The sequence below is a fragment of the Coregonus clupeaformis genome, chromosome 13, assembly GCF_020615455.1.
Source record: "Coregonus clupeaformis isolate EN_2021a chromosome 13, ASM2061545v1, whole genome shotgun sequence".
NCBI classification, from domain to species: domain Eukaryota; kingdom Metazoa; phylum Chordata; class Actinopteri; order Salmoniformes; family Salmonidae; genus Coregonus; species Coregonus clupeaformis.
In genome coordinates, this window is record NC_059204.1 from 51,921,257 (window position 1) to 51,938,028 (window position 16,772).

The window sequence follows — 16,772 nt, forward strand, 5'->3', positions numbered from 1 at the left end:
AATTACATCAAGTTGCTAAAATGAGCTTTTGATTTAATACTATTCAGTTTGCTATTATTGGAGTTCCATAGGGTATTCGGTGGGCCAAATACTTTAAACAAATGTCTCTTTGTGGCAGGCCAAACCTCACCCTGCACCTCCTCTAATGCACCTCCTCCTTGTACCTCATCCCTACAAAGAGACCACTGAGAAAGAGACTGTGGCCAGGTTAGAGAGACAGACACTGAGACTCTGTTATTTCATTAGAGTGGGATTTGATATGTCACTGGTAGGAAGGACCCCAGGGACCCAGAGGGTAATGGAACATTAACGTGTTTTCAGCCACTGAGATCAGGGTCAGGAGCTTCTATCAGCTTTGGGGTTTTGTCCCAAATGGCACCCTTTTCCCCATTAAGTGCACTACTTTTGACCCAAACCCTATGGAACCTGATCAAAAGTAGTGCACTAAATAGGCAATAGGTTGCCATTTGTGACACAACATTGAACTACCATAAAAATCAACCCTCTCATTTTCTAGTGTCAGTGTTGTTCGTCATCTTTCACTCATTCATTCAGGGTTTCATTAAGTCAAGCGATGCCTTATCAGAAGTAACCAAGGTGGCCAAGGCAGATAAACAGAGGCATGATGTGTGTGTGTGTGTGTGTGTGTGTGTGAGTGGGTGTGTATACAGTACGTGCACGTGTGCATGCGCATTTCCTTAAGCCCCCCTTCTCTGTCACTGATGTCACTAGTAAACCCCCTCACTCCTGCCCCATCCCAGAAGTGTGTGTGTCAGGAGAGGACATGACGGTGCTGAAGATGATGATGATAATGAGGATGATGAGGGATGATGTCATGATGATGGGGACTGCCCACCGTCCGCCCCATACTGCAACCCCCCATCGAGTGTGTGTCGGGGGAGGACATGTAAGGATGAGGTGATGATGATGGTCTTACCCTTAATGCCCAGTGCCAGTCCCCTGCAGCCTCCTTTGCACTGGAGCCCAGGATGTAGCCCAGCCCGCTGGAGGAAACAAGAGGAGAAGGGGACGACAGGTTAGACATTGCTGCCTGGATAAAGAAGGAGAACAATTCAATAAAACCAACCTCAACCTACACTATAGCATTCAACTGACCTTTTTGATTTTTGATCATGGTCTCTAACAAAACGGCTGAGTAGAGTCATAGGAATTCACGATTTACTCCAGAATGACCCACTAAGGTAGACAGATAGATAGATAGCCCTTGCACTTGATAGCAGAGCAGGTATCCCCCAGTTGGATGGCCATACACACAGAGAGAGAGAGAGACCGAGAGAGACACACAGAGAGAGAGAGAGAGAGAGAGAGAGAGAGAGAGAGAGAGAGAGAGAGAGAGAGAGAGAGAGAGAGAGAGAGAGAGAGAGAGAGAGAGAGAGAGAGAGAGAGAGAGAGAGAGAGAGAGAGAGAGAGAGAGAGAGAGAGAGAGAGCGAGAGAGCGAGCGAGAGAGAGATGCTTCAAATAGGAATGCACTGTGTGGTAGGCTTAAAGGTTCTTCAGCAGGAGGCATGGATGTTTGTTCTATCCATGGAATATAGTTTATTAAATACTATACACTAACCCTACAATAGACCTAGTTATAACAAACATGTAGCCAATGTAGTTTTCTTTTTTTATTGGCTTCAACATGGAAATATTCGTCTACACACATTGCATTCGCATTCATAAAAATGAACTGCATGTTCGAGTCATGGACAATTGGACATTGCCCAAACGTTATAATAAGATTATCCTACCATCACCTTGATATGGCCTGTTAGTGACTTCCTCACGTGAACGGTAAACAAACAAACAGGCAAATAGCTTAGGCTACAAGCGGTCCGGAATTCCCGCGATTTGACATTTACGTCAAACAGATGAAAGTTGAAGATGCAATTTTTTTTTAATGATAAAGGAAAAACTATAAGTTATTGTAATAACTTGAAGTTCCTAAACAGACTTCATACAGTCACTGACACCTTTCATTCAATGGGCATCGCACATAGGCCTATTGAGTCCAAACTTTTCACAGAACCTGCATGGCCAAAAATAACGTCCAATATATATATATATATATATATATATATATATATATATATAAAATGGGAATGTCTGTTGACTACTTTGCCGCTCGTTATATTTTGATTTTTGATTTTGAATGAGTTTCAGAAGGAGCACAGCACACACACACATTTAAAGATACTTGATTAATCCCAATGGTGAAATTTCATGCAACGTACTCTTCCTGATACAGTTCTTCCTTACTTTTCCTGACATTGTTATCTGTTTGGGCTGCTGTCTGTTGACTTGCCGGGTGGTAAATTATTAACAAGCCCACATGTTGGGATGATGACTGTCTGAGTGGGGAAGTGTCTGACTGTCTTTCTGTATATATATATATATATATGTGTGTTGATTCAATGTAGGGCAACCAGCTGCAATAGGATTGTGAGTTTGCACAACACAACATTTTTGTTGAGCAAACTCGCAATCCAATTGTAGCTTTTTGCCTTGCAATAGTACGTTGAATCAACAGAATTTTTTTACAGTGTGTATGACTGTCTCCTGTCTAGACTGTCTCCAGTCTGACTGTCTCTATCTGACTCTCTTTCTCTGTCTGACTCTGTCTCTCTCTCCGAGACATCTATTGTCCCTCAGCAGTGGGGAAGTAGTCTCGAAAACCCAGACCTAGGCAACAGCAGTGACTACGTCTGGGATTAATGACGGACACTCTTGGTAACTTTGAAAAAGGAGAAAAAAATTTTTTATGGGGAGGGTCATAAGACAGACAACTCCCTCAACAAATCACAAGTTTGGGTAGGCGGGGATTAGAATGTCCGGGGGATGTTTATGCTAGATCAACAAGCGGATAAGGCAGTGATGTAGGCAGACGTAGGAAAGCCAGATGTCCCAACTCCGCCTTTTCCTCTACGCCAAACTGACGTTGTTTACGAACAAACGTGTTTATTTTCTATTTTATTTTACCTTTATTTAACTAGGCAAGTCAGTTAAGAACACATTCTTAACACCTACACCGGCCAAACCCGGACGACGCTGGGCCAATTGTGCGCCACCCTATGGGACTCCCAATCACGGCCGGCTGTGATACAGCCTGGAATCGAACCAGGGGGTCTGTACTGACGCTTCAAGCACTGAGATGCAGTGCCTTAGACCGCTGCGCCACTCGGGACATTGGTACATTGCGGGAGGCAACCCATCTGTGTAGAGAGTTGTACTCTGCTGGTCTGCCTGAACTGTCTATGGTCCCTCTGTAACACCTCTGTCAGGACGGCTGTCTGTCCTCAGTTCTGAGTCATCAGGATGTCTGTATTTGTCCTCCACGTGAAACACACTCACACATACTGTGTGGAAAGGAACAATTATTATTGGTGTATAAATACATTCAGAACTGATGAATCAGAGTCAGACTGTTGGATACCGTCACTGAGTGACCTAAAGCTCTGTTATCGTTTGTTTCACTCTCAGCCTCTGTATATCATGCTTATTCTCTGATAAGAGGTTTAATGAGTCTGTGTTGGGTTGGGTTTGGGTCCTTGGTGTGGACGGGATATGATGCTTCCACTGATAAAAGCTACAGTAGCTGCTTGTCTGTCAATCTGTCACTGTCTGTGTGAGTGTGTGAGTGTGTACATGCGTGCGGTTAAGGAATGACTGTTCCAGAGCCCAGATGGTTGTGTCTTAAAAATTCTGTCTGGATATCAAGCATCCAATTTCTCATGATGCCTTGTGTCTCTGAAGTCATTACTACACAACACACAGACAGACAGACAGACAGACAATACTAACTACATGCTATTATTCACTCAGTCACACGGATGTCCCTCTATTTATTAACGCTATCAGAGTCCAGTCTGCTTTCTGCATCGGTTATTATTCTAGGTGTGTTTTTCAAAGAAGGGCGTGCTTCTTTAACATACAGTACATGTCAATACGATGACAGTTAAGTAAAGTTGTCTGACTGAATTTATCTTCCATTAGTCAGCATCCCACCCGAGGAATGTGTGACCCCACCTGAAGAATGTATTTACTTCATTGATTTGATCAGACTGGACCTGTTTAGCCTATTCTATCTGTTCCACCGTAGAATATTAACCATAACCACATGTTCTGAAGGAATTGACCCTAGATCAGATTACATCAAACCCCATCTATTCCGAGCTAAACCCTTCAAAAGCATGCAGGCACGACAAACTAATCCCTTCAGTAGCAGATAACATCACCGTATTCCAAGGACAGAGGGCTCAATTTTCGGCTGGCGTTAAGCCAGCAAATTGTCAAAAGAACGCTTTTGAAGCGCCAGGATTGGTAATGTACCTGTTTTATAGGAGCTTGCTTGCGCTGAGGTGGGAGGGGTGACAAATATCTGAGGTGTGTCCTTAAAAAAGTGCGCCAACGTGCCAATTTCAGTGTGCACTGGTTGGGATATTTATGACCACCCGAAAGCTGGTCTTAGTGGTAACGCGGATGGTTATCGCATGGAAACGGAAGCGCAGCCTATCCGATGTCAAACAAGAGAGATATGCTTTATGTGCCCGTAAACCTCGTATAAAAAACGTATGTTCGTTTCATTTAATTAAAAATCAAGCATAGCCTCCCCTCCTCTCAACTGCTGTTTGTTTTTGTCCTGCCCAATGCATTTGCCAAGTAGTCAAGACTATCCATAAAGGGTTTGGCTTGTAAGACCGTTTTGAAATAAATCTTAATCTTAAAAGATCAAGTTTGGCAGCAGCAAAACAGTGAGCAGACATTCCCTTCTTATCTACGTAGGCTGTACATTATTTTAGCCAGTTCCTGTTATTATATTGTAGGCCATATGCCTATCATGGAACGAGAGATTAGATAATAATAATATTAATAATAATATGCCGTTTAGCAGACGCTTTAATCCAAAACGATCTACAGTCATGTGCGCATACATTTTTATGTATGGGTGGTCCCGAGGATCGAACCCACTACCCTGGCGTTACAAGCGCCATGCTCTATCAATTGAGCTACAGAGAACCACAAGTTACATAATCAAGTTACACTTGCATTTACAGTAGAAACATTTAAGTTTTTTTCCTGTAACAATTGCTTGTTTTCTGTTTCCTTTGTTAAAAAAGTCCTTAGTATGCTACCCTTATCCTACTATAATGAAAGCTGGTTCAACAGCAATGTGTCTGGTCTCCTTCTTATCTTGGCTATGCATTAGCCAACTAGCCTATCCATAAAAGGTTTCTAAATGGTATACTCTTGAGGCTTTTGCCGACATGCTTTTTGCATTATTCACAATTCACATAGGCCTACCTGCAGTGCATACTCCATTCGGGTATCCCCATTTCCAAAGAGTGCCACTTGTCTGGTTAACAAAGACGTGCTGCTCCAAACATCGGCTATTCAAATTTGTCAGTCCTATAACGCCATATCAACGGTAGGCCTAGGTTAGATCTTGCTTATTGAGAACGTGCCTCACACATACAATACCATTTACAGGAGCCTAGTATTTTTTTGTTTGTTGAGAATGCCATGAGTAAAGGCCTAAAGCCATTGAAGCCAATTACAACAATGTTGACTGTCAACACTCCAAACATACTGAGCAAACACCGGATGTTTTTTTTTACTGTTGCTATCACTTGTTACTGTAGCCTATGCTATTTAATAAACTGTAGTATCAATACACAATGGACTAGGACAAGAATATTCAGTACCCCGAGCTGAATTGGAGTTGATGGCAACGCAAAGACTGTCAATAACCTCCAGAACTTCAGACAAACGCATGCAGTATTAAGCCATGGAACGCCTTGATTGGGCAGTGAGTGGCCAAGCCTTCATCACACCTACAACTTGCTTATTCATCAAAACCCAGCCCTTTCGCCACCGACAGCTATTGCGCTCATAATAACGGCTGTGAAAATAGCAAACATATTTCTGTCACACCAATAGCGTTTCTGTCAGTGCTTACCATTGCGTTAGGTTTGATAAAATAGAGCCCAGAGGGTTTAGAGAGGGAAGATAATCAATGAGGGCCAGTCAGGGCTGTTAGATGGGGAGATTATCTGGTAAAACAGCCAATAGGATCCTATCTGCTACTCTCTGTTTATTATCTATGCATAGTCACTTTAACTCTACTTACATGTACATATTACCTCAATTACCTCGACTAACCTGTGCCCCCGTACATTGACACTGTACCGGTACCCTCTGTATATAGCCTTGCTACTGTTATTTTACTGCTGCTCTTTAATTATTTGTTATTTAAATTTTTCTTAAAACTGCATTGTTGGTTAACGGCTTGTAAGTAAGCATTTCACTGTAAGGTCTACTACACCTGTTGTATTCGGCGCATGTGACAAATAACATTTGATTTGATTTGATCTGGTAAAACAGCCAATAGGATCCTGATTAGCTGAAGTGGATGACCTCTTCAGATGTCCATGTTAGGCCATTTTGTCCCCATTTCTCCAGCTTTGGAAAAAAGTCAATTTAGGGCTAAGGATGATGAGTTACTGATGAAAGAAGGATGTCCCCTTGTTGTCAATATCTGATATCAATATCAAATATGTTTGAACAGTGGTCCACCTATTGCTGTCTTATTGGAAGTGTGGGAAGTCTAAGTTTACACTGGTCTGGACATGTTGGTACCCCGCTCGTCCCATAAAACCAGTATTGGGCATCCGCCATCTTTCTACTGTATCAGCCTCCTTGAGTTGGGCGTTTCCCCCCGACCCAACATTCCATGTCACGCACACTTCCTACTTCCTGTGTTCCCAGAGCTCCTTGGGCCAGCCGAGCTAGCCTGTCTGTCTGTAGTGTACCACAGGACCGTGGGCCGGACAGGAGGCTGGGTGTTGACCATTAAGACCATTAGGAGGGATAGATTGATGGATGGTCTGGAGCAGCCAACAGGGCCTTACAATGGGGTTCTTATCAGCATATTAGGCTTTCAAAAGGTTATGAGAGTTTCAATGAGCCTCTCTGTCTGGAGGGAGTGCAGGCTCACGCAAACATAGGTGCACACAGAGGGACAGGATGGGGACTAGGGGGGGAAACAGTCTACATTGTTGTGCTAAACTGATTAGTGCTCCAGAAATAACAGTGAAACAGGCTCAGGCAGTAAATGATATTTCAACTGAGTGACTGCCACTAAAACTCATACAGGCATGAAAAATACTGTCACCCCTCTAGCCCTGGGGAGGTAGGGTAGGATACCCAGGCTTTGTCACAAATGGCACCCTATGCTCTGGTCAAAAGTAGTGCACTATATAGGGAATAGGGTGCCATTTGGGACACAGCCATATACTCTTCATAGGCCAAGTTTATAGATTAGGCTATTGGGGTTAATTTGAGGGATTTTACTGAGGGGGGGAACCCATTTCCTGTGAACCCTGAGGTCACTTCCTGGAAACGGTCACAACAACCCTGGTAAAGATAAACAATCAGGGGGAGAGTGCTGTTTGTTGGCTCTTTACTGAGGCCCAACTCTTTCACCTCCTATTGTTTCTGTTGCCGAGCGACATCTAAAGGCTCAGCATACCAGAACTCCTCAGAGGAAACATTTATGTTCTTTCCTGTCTGTCTCTCCAACTGCATTCAATCTGCCATCGATACTATTAGTTGACTGCATGTAATGTCATATTGGAATTCCCATAATAAAGGCTGATAGTGTTGCTAGCATTTGCTGCTTTCTCTTTCAAGCACTTCAATGGCAGAGCAAGTTTAGCAATTGGGAACTTTTCCTATGATATGTTGATGCAGAACAACCCGAACATGATATATTAGTTGTATTATGTTAGCTACATCTTCTCTATCTTAAAATGCAGGTTAATTGACACGATTGACACATCATATGAACTAATAGGGCGAAGTAGGTAACACTTCAGATGAACTAAAGTAAAATGATTGAAAGGACTGCAGCCAAAGATAGCCTAGCAATGGCCTGGCTCTGTGCGACTGCAGTGTGTTTCTCATTCACATAGCGTCTCTCTGTGTGTCTGACTGTGGCTGCTTCTGTGTGAGATGGGAACAAAACAGTGTGCTGCCGCATCATTCAGCCGCATCCCCAGCAGAGGCTCTGAAGCAGTGCACTGTGGGGACTCTCCACAGTTAATAAGCCTAAACCCTGAGTGCCGCTCTGCTCCGCACCGCATCCATCCATCCTTCCACCGACCAGGACCAAATTTTTTGAACTCTTTGTTGGTTTTCTTCCTCCTTTTTCCAACTGAATTAACTGAAAAGGCCAGAGCTTTGTGCTTAATACCCCTTACTATCTAAAGAAAGACTCCCTCATCCCTCCCTCCATCCCTTCCCCTCTGAGAACGTCTCTCAGCTCTTTTAGAATCTTCTTTATTTAGTTCAATCTCTTCTATTTCTTCCCTCGTTTGCCTGGGTGGGTTTTGTGTCTGTCTGGGTGGGTGGGTAGAGGGCAGACACAAAGAGGCAGACTGGCTAGATGGGGACGTCTGCTGACCTTTAGAGAGCAAGGATGATTTCACTGATAAACTTTCAGTCAAATTCTATTCGCCATGCCTTCCTCTCCTCTCCTCTCCTCGATTCCTTTCTCCTAAATGTCTGCAAGCTGACTGTCTGTCTCTGAGAGAGCTCAGCTATTGATATTCAGCATGCATTGGAATTCAAACAAGGAGGAAAAGACAATTCCCAATCACTATCATCATTCACCTCCATTTCCTGTGAGCTGTGAGCTGTTGTGGCCATAGCGATGTATTTATCTCCATATTGTGACCATAACCCTATGTTTGGGGGGTTGTTCTAAGGGACCACTTACCTTCCCAGGGGGATAGCCAGGTAGAAGACAGAGAGCATCATGGTTCGGCTGTTATTGGTGAAGAGGTCTCCAATGATGGTAGGAGAGATGGAAGAGTAGCTGGATTCACCTATCCCCACCAGGCCCCTGGACAGGACGAACAGCCAGTAATACTGCAGAGAGAAGAGAGCAGTACGCAGTTAAGGAAAGCTATACAGATCTATCTATACACAGATGTTGTTTTATAACGGAACATGGACCTGGAGATAACATTACGTTTTGGGCTTCAATGTGCCCTTGAGCAAGGCACTTAACCCTAATTTGCTCCAGGGCACACTACTACTACGGTTGACCCTGTAAAACACCTTTCACTGCACCTATCCAGTGTACTGTTTGTGACAATACAACATATATATATATATATATTTTTTTTATTTTTTTTACTGTTGTTATGTGCTGTGTCATCTGTTATGCTGCTCATTTTTGAAAAGGAAAATACAACATTTTAGTCACAAAAGAAAACCACTCAGTTTCACTCTGAGCCACATCACAGAAGACCACAGCTTCCTCCATGTTGTCGTCGAATAGATTTGTTCCTCTCTTCCACCCATCCCTTATTCCCCTGAATGCTTACTCAGCAGTGCAGCATGTTCATAAATCTGTCCGTGTTGCTGTTAAAATCACGCTTACCAAACAAAGAGAACATCAACAAGATATAGAGGGTGGTGATATGAGCTTTAGAGGCTCTGGAACAACCCTGAGTTCCTTTAAAAGGTACCGACAAAGAGCCAAAATGAACAAAAATAGCACTTATATAAAATTTGAAAATCACCTGTGCTATTTTTCAGGGTCACTAAAATGTGGGAGCTAACCTTTGCCCTCTGTTAGCTCCAGAGACAGGAAGACAGAATGACACCCTCCCTTTCCCTCTAAACAACCTGGATTAGAACGTTGATATAAATAGCCATCTGACAAGTTGTTAAATATGTTCCTGCAGTCACATCCTTTAGTGATGATCCATGATAGAAATAGGGTCATCCAACACACACTATCTCCCCTGGGAGACTGTCATAGAATGACTATGACTCTCTTTCTGTTTCTATCCTTCTCTCTATGTCTCACTTTCTCTGACTCCTTCTCTCTCTCTCTCTCTCTCTCTCTCTCTCTCTCTCTCTCTCTCTCTCTCTCTCTCTCTCTCTCTCTCTCTCTCTCTCTCTCTCTCTCTCTCTCTCTCTCTCTCTCTCTCTCTCTCTCTCTCTCTCTCTCTCTCTCTCTCTCTCTCTCTCTCTCTCTCTCTCTCTCTCTTGCTCTGTCTCCTTCGCTTTGCCTCTATGTAGGCGGCCTGTCTGCTTTCTCCTCTCTCTCTCTCTCTCTCTCTCTCTCTCTCTCTCTCTCTCTCTCTCTCTCTCTCTCTCTCTCTCTCTCTCTCTCTCTCTCTCTCTCTCTCTTTTTATTTTGCTCTTACACATTTTATCCTCGCTTCCTATCTACACATAGTGGGTCCACTAAGAGGGGATGTATGGGGAGCATGTGCACAAGACCCTCCGAGAAAGAGGCCGGGGGAAGAGGAGGAGCGAGGAGGGAAGCAGTGACCTGGCTGGACTGATTTACTGAACACAACAGAAACATATACTCTCTCCACCTTTACCTAAAATGACCATCTCCAAAGTTCCTCTCCTCTCCTGCTGTATTCTGACCGACATGGTGTTGGTGTTAGGGTAATTAGTGTGTGCTGTACATCTGCGGTGCTGGTAGTAAAGTGTTCAGGGGGAGGGGGACTGTGGGTGATGTTGTGTGGGTCACTCCTGACTGTGTATGCCTCCACCCTCTCTCCACAGCATCTCTCTCTCTCTCTCTCTCTCTCTCTCTCTCTCTCTCTCTCTCTCTCTCTCTCTCTCTCTCTCTCTCTCTCTCTCTCTCTCTCTCTCTCTCTCTCTCTCTCTCTCTCTCTCTCTCTCTCTCTCTCTCTCTCTCTCTCTCTCTCTCTCTCTCTCTCTCTCTTTTTATTTTGCTCTTACACATTTTATCCTCGCTTCCTATCTACACATAGTGGGTCCACTAAGAGGGGATGTATGGGGATAGTATGGTTATTAACACTGGTGATGGGAGAATATGAGGACGCTCAGAGGGGATCCCAGATGATGAGATTAGTGTCTGATGCAGCGTGGAGAAAAAGATTGGAGAAAGAGGGAGAAGAAGAGAGGGGGAAAGATAGAGGGGGGAGAGGGGGATGGGGGTAGAAGGAGAAAGAGAGAGAGAGAGAAAGAGAAAGGCAGATAAAGAGACAATTGCGGATAGAAATGGAGAGAGAAAGAAATGCAGTGAGAAAGAAAGAGAGAGAGAGTGAGTGAAAAATGAGTTGGGGTGACGATGGATTTGGGGGAGAGCGTGTCTTAATTGAAATGTCAAATTTGGTTCCACTTTCTGCGGATTATTCTGACAAACAGAGACATGCTGTGAAAGCATCAGTCCACTTGGCACAGCCTGCCTACCCTGTCTGTCTCCCTCATTATTGTTTCCTGTATTCAGCCAATCAAATCTGCTCGCACATCCTGTCAATGATGTCAAGTCCAGCACCTGTGAAATGTCACCGACTGCCATATCTTTACACTGACTGACTGGAGGCTTTTCTGCCCCAACACTGGAATCAGCCTAGCAACAAGAACCACAACTCAATATATAAATATCCAGAAAAGAAAGCTATTATCAGAAGGGTATTGCTCTTATTTCTGTCAAATAATGCATCTAAGTACACAGCAAAGGAGAAGAAAATACCAGAAATGTCAGCAGGCGTGAGGGGGTAAAAGGAGGGAGGGAAGGGGGTGGAGGACGTTTTTTTTACACTTTATAAAAGAGGACTATAGCGTCATGCCCTGCGGTATACACCCACATTCCATTAGCACTTACTTTTCTCTCTCTCTCTCTCTCTCTCTCTCTCTCTCTCTCTCTCTCTCTCTCTCTCTCTCTCTCTCTCTCTCTCTCTCTCTCTCTCTCTCTCTCTCTCCCTACCTGACAGTTTTCGGTAATACTTTACTGTAGGTGTCATTATGCATGCATTGGATTCATAAAGCCTTTATAACATCTATATAACACACTATAACAATTGTCATAAGCTGTCATAAGTACTTTGGCATTAGACGTAAAAAAAAACAGTCATAATGTGTGTTAAAAATGACTGTTCATCCTGTTGTCATATGCTCTAATGTCAATGGTTAACAACAAGTGCTATAATACAGTCTGCATTACAACTTATGTCATATGTTATTACATGCTACATAAGAGTCTACATACCAGATGTTATAACAGGGTGTTATGTCACTTACGAACCTATGTGTCACATTATTACATTGAATGGAATGATAGGCTCATTCATGTCATTCACATCCATGTCATATGCCCTTTTAGAGTGCAAAGACACCTGAAGTAAAGTTACATTAATTTCAGATGTTATAAAACAGTTATACCACGGGATGAGTTGAAAGTATCACAAAACGTTACCATTTAAAGGATCACCAAGCAACATGGGCAAATGGGAGCACAGATGTACTGAAAAAAAAGTACACATTATAATATCAACAACTTGCCAAGAAAACGCAAACATGTTGAAACGAAATAGAAGCAAACATAATTTTACACAACTAAATCAACGTTGCTGGGGCACAACAGAATTTGTGACAGCTGTGAAAAAAGTCAGATGTGCAGGCTACAGTAACAAAGACAGCAGCTATATTATACAAAAAATGGGTAGTTAGCTATCTAATTAGCTAGCTAGTCAGTCAAGTAAATAGGAACAGGGTTGGAGAGCCCTGTTCTACACAGTCCAAACAATGTGTTTTGTTTGACAGTATACTTGACAGTAGTTAGCTAGCCATTCACACCGTAGTGGCATGACATGAGCATGAGCAGTGCCCCATCGATGCATAGCTAGCTAGCTAGTTTGCTACCTAAAGGAGGAATTCCAAATTATAAAGCTTACTTTGCAGCACATCACACAATACATTCTCTTTCACGTATACTTTAAACTTAATTACTTTTTCTTTTCACATTGTTTAACTCAATCTAACTAACATTATCCCACCCTTCTTCTTCTGATTTCAGCGATATGATTCGCTGACACAAGAGCGCTCAATAACTTTTCATTGGATCTGCAAACTGTCCATTTGTGTCAGCGAAACATATAGCTGAAATTTCATGAACAGTTTGGAGATCCAATGAAACGTTATTGAGAGCTCTTGTGCCAGCGAATCATATCGCTGAAATTGGAAGAAGGGTGCCGATTAACATAAAATGGGAGAAGAGAAGAGATGTCAGCTCATCATGTGGCAAAGCAAATAACATGGATAATAATAACATTATTTAGCTTGAGTTAAATAACATGAATTAAAGGTGCACTATGCAGAAATCGCTCCACCATTTCCTGGTTGCTAAAATTCGAATAGTTCGCCTAATTTCAGTTTATGTGACAAAACAAGCAAGTATAGTGTAGAGAATCATTGTACCATCTAAACCGCTGTGAAAAAAAAATTCTGTACGCAAAAATATTTTATTTTCAGCTGTTTGAAGCTGGTGTACAAAACCAAAAGTAAAAGATGCAAAAACAAAACTTAAGAACGGGAAGCATAGAATTTGCGCACATAGAACCATAGAACCTTTAATATGCAATGTGCTACTGAGTACAGTTTTTCATTCCATCTGTTGCTAGTGAAGTTAGCTAGCTAGCGCTAGCAGATTGTTAGCTAGATAGCTAATCATTGGTGGGCCAATGAAATGTTGCAATTGCAATTAGCTACTTTTACCTGATTTCATAACATAGCTGTCATTGTTACTCAATATATTCATTTTTTCACAGCTGTCACAAATCTGGTTGTGCCCCAGCAATGTTAATTTTGTTGTCTGTTTCATTTAAACAATTTCTGTGTTTTCTTAGCAAGTTGTTGGTATTATGTGTTCTTTTTTAAATCAATACAAATCCTAAGTACATCTGTGCTCCCATTTGCCCAGGTTTCTTGGAGATCCTATGAATGGCAAAGTTTTGTGATACTCTCAACTAATCCTGTGGTATAAGCACATTCATAACCATTTTAAAATTCATCAAATTATTGTCACTTTACTTAAGGTGTCTGTGCACACTATATAAGGGCATATGACATGGTTATGACGCCCGTCATTCCATTCAACGTAATAATGTGACACAGAGGTTGGTAAATAACATATGACCCTGTTTTAACATCTGGTATGTAGACTCTTATGCAGCATGTAATAACATATGACATAAGTTGTCATGCAGACTGTGTAATAGCCATTGTTATTAAGAGTTGACATTAGAGCATGTGATAATAGGATGAACAGCCATTTTTAACACCCATTATAAAAGGTTTAATAACATACCATGCAGTGACTCATAACTATTTCAAACTACTTATGACAGCTTATGACAAAATGTTATAATGTGTTATATAGACGCAATAATGGCTTAATGAATGCATGCATAAGGACACCTACAGTAAAGTGTTACCCAGTTTTAACATTGATTGTCATTCCCAGAAAAAACAACAGTACTTATTGTCCTGTTACGTAATTCCCAGTGGGTTATAGGGAATTAGGCCTACATGACGGGAATGTGAACAGACTGCGTTAGCAGGGTTATCCTATGTGGCTGAGTTGTGTTATTACTGTTTTTATGACCCTTATCTAATTTAACTGAATATTCTCTCTCTCTCTCTCTCTCTCTCTCTCTCTCTCTCTCTCTCTCTCTCTCTCTCTCTCTCTCTCTCTCTCTCTCTCTCTCTCTCTCTCTCTCTCTCTCTCTCTCTCTCTCTCTCTCTCTCTCTCTCTCTCTCTCTCTCTCTCTCTCTCTCTCTCTCTCTCTCTCTCTCTCTCTGCATCTAAGCTGGCTGGTGTGTGTGTCATGTGTGTTGTGTGTGTTTGTGCCTGCGTGCGTGTGTGTGTGTGGCTGTGTGTGTGTGTGTGTGTGCGATCCTGCATGTGTGTGTGCGTTCCTGCATATGTGTGTGTGTGTGTATCGGGGGATTGCCCTTTCCAGCAACAGCTCTGTGCAGGGATTAATCAAAGGCAGTGAGCAAGGGATAGCGGGGTAAAACCCTGACCCCTAGGGTGACCTGTGTCTCATACTGCTGTCACACTCTGATCCAGGTGGATGACAAGCCACAGCACGGGGTCACGCACACACACACAATACTCACACACACAAGCTTTGGAGCGCACACAACACACACACACATGCATACACACACGCTCTGGAGCATACACAGCGCAAAACACCATGTCAGCGATGATATATGCTAGGGTTGGGCGGTATCCAGATTTTCATCCTGTCATACCGTTTCTGTACCATACCGGGGTATACGGTATTACCGAATGTGCACACAAGGGGCGCTATTTCAAATTAATTATATATTGATATATTTTTCGCTGCTGTAAGCAAGAACATTGATCTTGACATCTAGCCACTTAGCTAGCAAGTTAGCAAACCAAATGCATAGCTGGAGCCCTTAGCTGGACATAATTTATTTGACACATCTTAGATATCGTATAGTTATACTTAACTTATAGTTATAAGCAGTGGGCTAGAATGCACCCCCCAAATAACAAAATAAATAGTTCCTTATTTTTTACGGTATTGAAAATCATACCGTCGGTATTTCGAAATACCCCAGTACATGGTATAAACGGTATATACACTGATGTGCTGTGACACAGGGGGGGCATGCTGCTCACTCACTTCCCAGTAATGGTTGTGCTATTCATGGTACTTGGTGCTGTTGTGAATTATATGTGTTTACTCTGCTGCCCCAAATGGTTGTTTCCTCACCTACTGGTCTGCACCGCTGTCTTATTTGTTTGGTTTTGAATTGACTGTAACAGTAGCTACATGCAGTGGCGGCTCCTGAAAAAATTCTCAGGAGGGGCAATTTTTCTGATGATTTAGGTGACCTACACACGTGCACGAGTCCGTGCACGCGATTCCAGATATCTTTACCTCTGAATAAACTGCCTTTATTATACCATATCCACCCTGTCTAAAGTCTCTACTTGGTCTCAGTTCTCCAGTAAACTTGTGATTATCAACAGTACACAACGGTAACAAACAATTGGGGGAACTCACGGGGCAGATAGTAACCACTTAAAAGGAAGCGATTCCCAAACCTTCCATAACAAAGCCATCACCTACAGAGAGATGAACTTGGAGAAGAGTCCCCTAAGTAAGCTTGTCCTGGGCCTCTGTTCACAAACACAAACAGACCCCACACAGCCCCAGGACAACAACAACAACAACAACAACAACAACACAATTAGACCCAACCAAATCATGAGAAAACAAAAAGAGAATTACTTGACACATTGGAAAGAACAAACAAAAAAACAGAGCAAACTAGAATGCTATTTGGCCCTAAACAGAGAGTACACAGTGGCAGAATACCTGACCACTGTGACTGACCCAAACTTAATGAAACCTTTGACTATGTACAGACTCAGTGACCATAGCCTTGCTATTGAGAAAGGCCGCCGTAGGCAGACCTGGCTCTCAAGAGAAGACAGGCTATGTGCACACTGCCCACAAAATGAGGTGGAAACTGAGCTGCACTTCCTAACCTCCTGCCAAATGTATGACCATATTAGAGACACATATTTCCCTCAGATTACAGCGATCCACAAAGAATTCGAAAACAAACCCAATTTTGATAAACTCCCTTATCTACTGGGTGAAAAACCACAGTGTGCCATCACAGCTGCAAGATTTGTGACCTGTTGCCACAAGAAAAGGGCAACCAGTGAAGAACAAACACCATTGTAAATACAACCCATATTTATGTTTATTTATTTTCCCATTTGTACTTTAACTATTTGCACATTGTAACAACACTGTATATATACATAATATGACATTTGAAATGTCTTTATTCTTTTGAAACTTCTGAGTGTAATGTTTACTGTTAATATTTATTGTTTATTTCACTTTTGTTTACTATCTACTTCCCTTGCTTTGGCAAT

General features: G+C 42.5%; 1 protein-coding gene across 1 annotated transcript in view; it reads right to left on the minus strand.

Moving 5' to 3' along the window:
• Positions 1–16,772, minus strand: part of spns2 (spinster homolog 2 (Drosophila)) — a 133,971-nt gene that overhangs the window by 42,656 nt on the left and 74,543 nt on the right. Inside the window, exons 4-5 of the mRNA XM_041894558.2 lie at positions 8,781–8,932; positions 938–1,004 (exon numbers count right to left, since the gene is read on the minus strand). Of these exons, the coding sequence (XP_041750492.1) occupies positions 938–1,004; positions 8,781–8,932 (219 nt within the window). The remainder of the gene's footprint in view (positions 1–937; positions 1,005–8,780; positions 8,933–16,772) is intronic.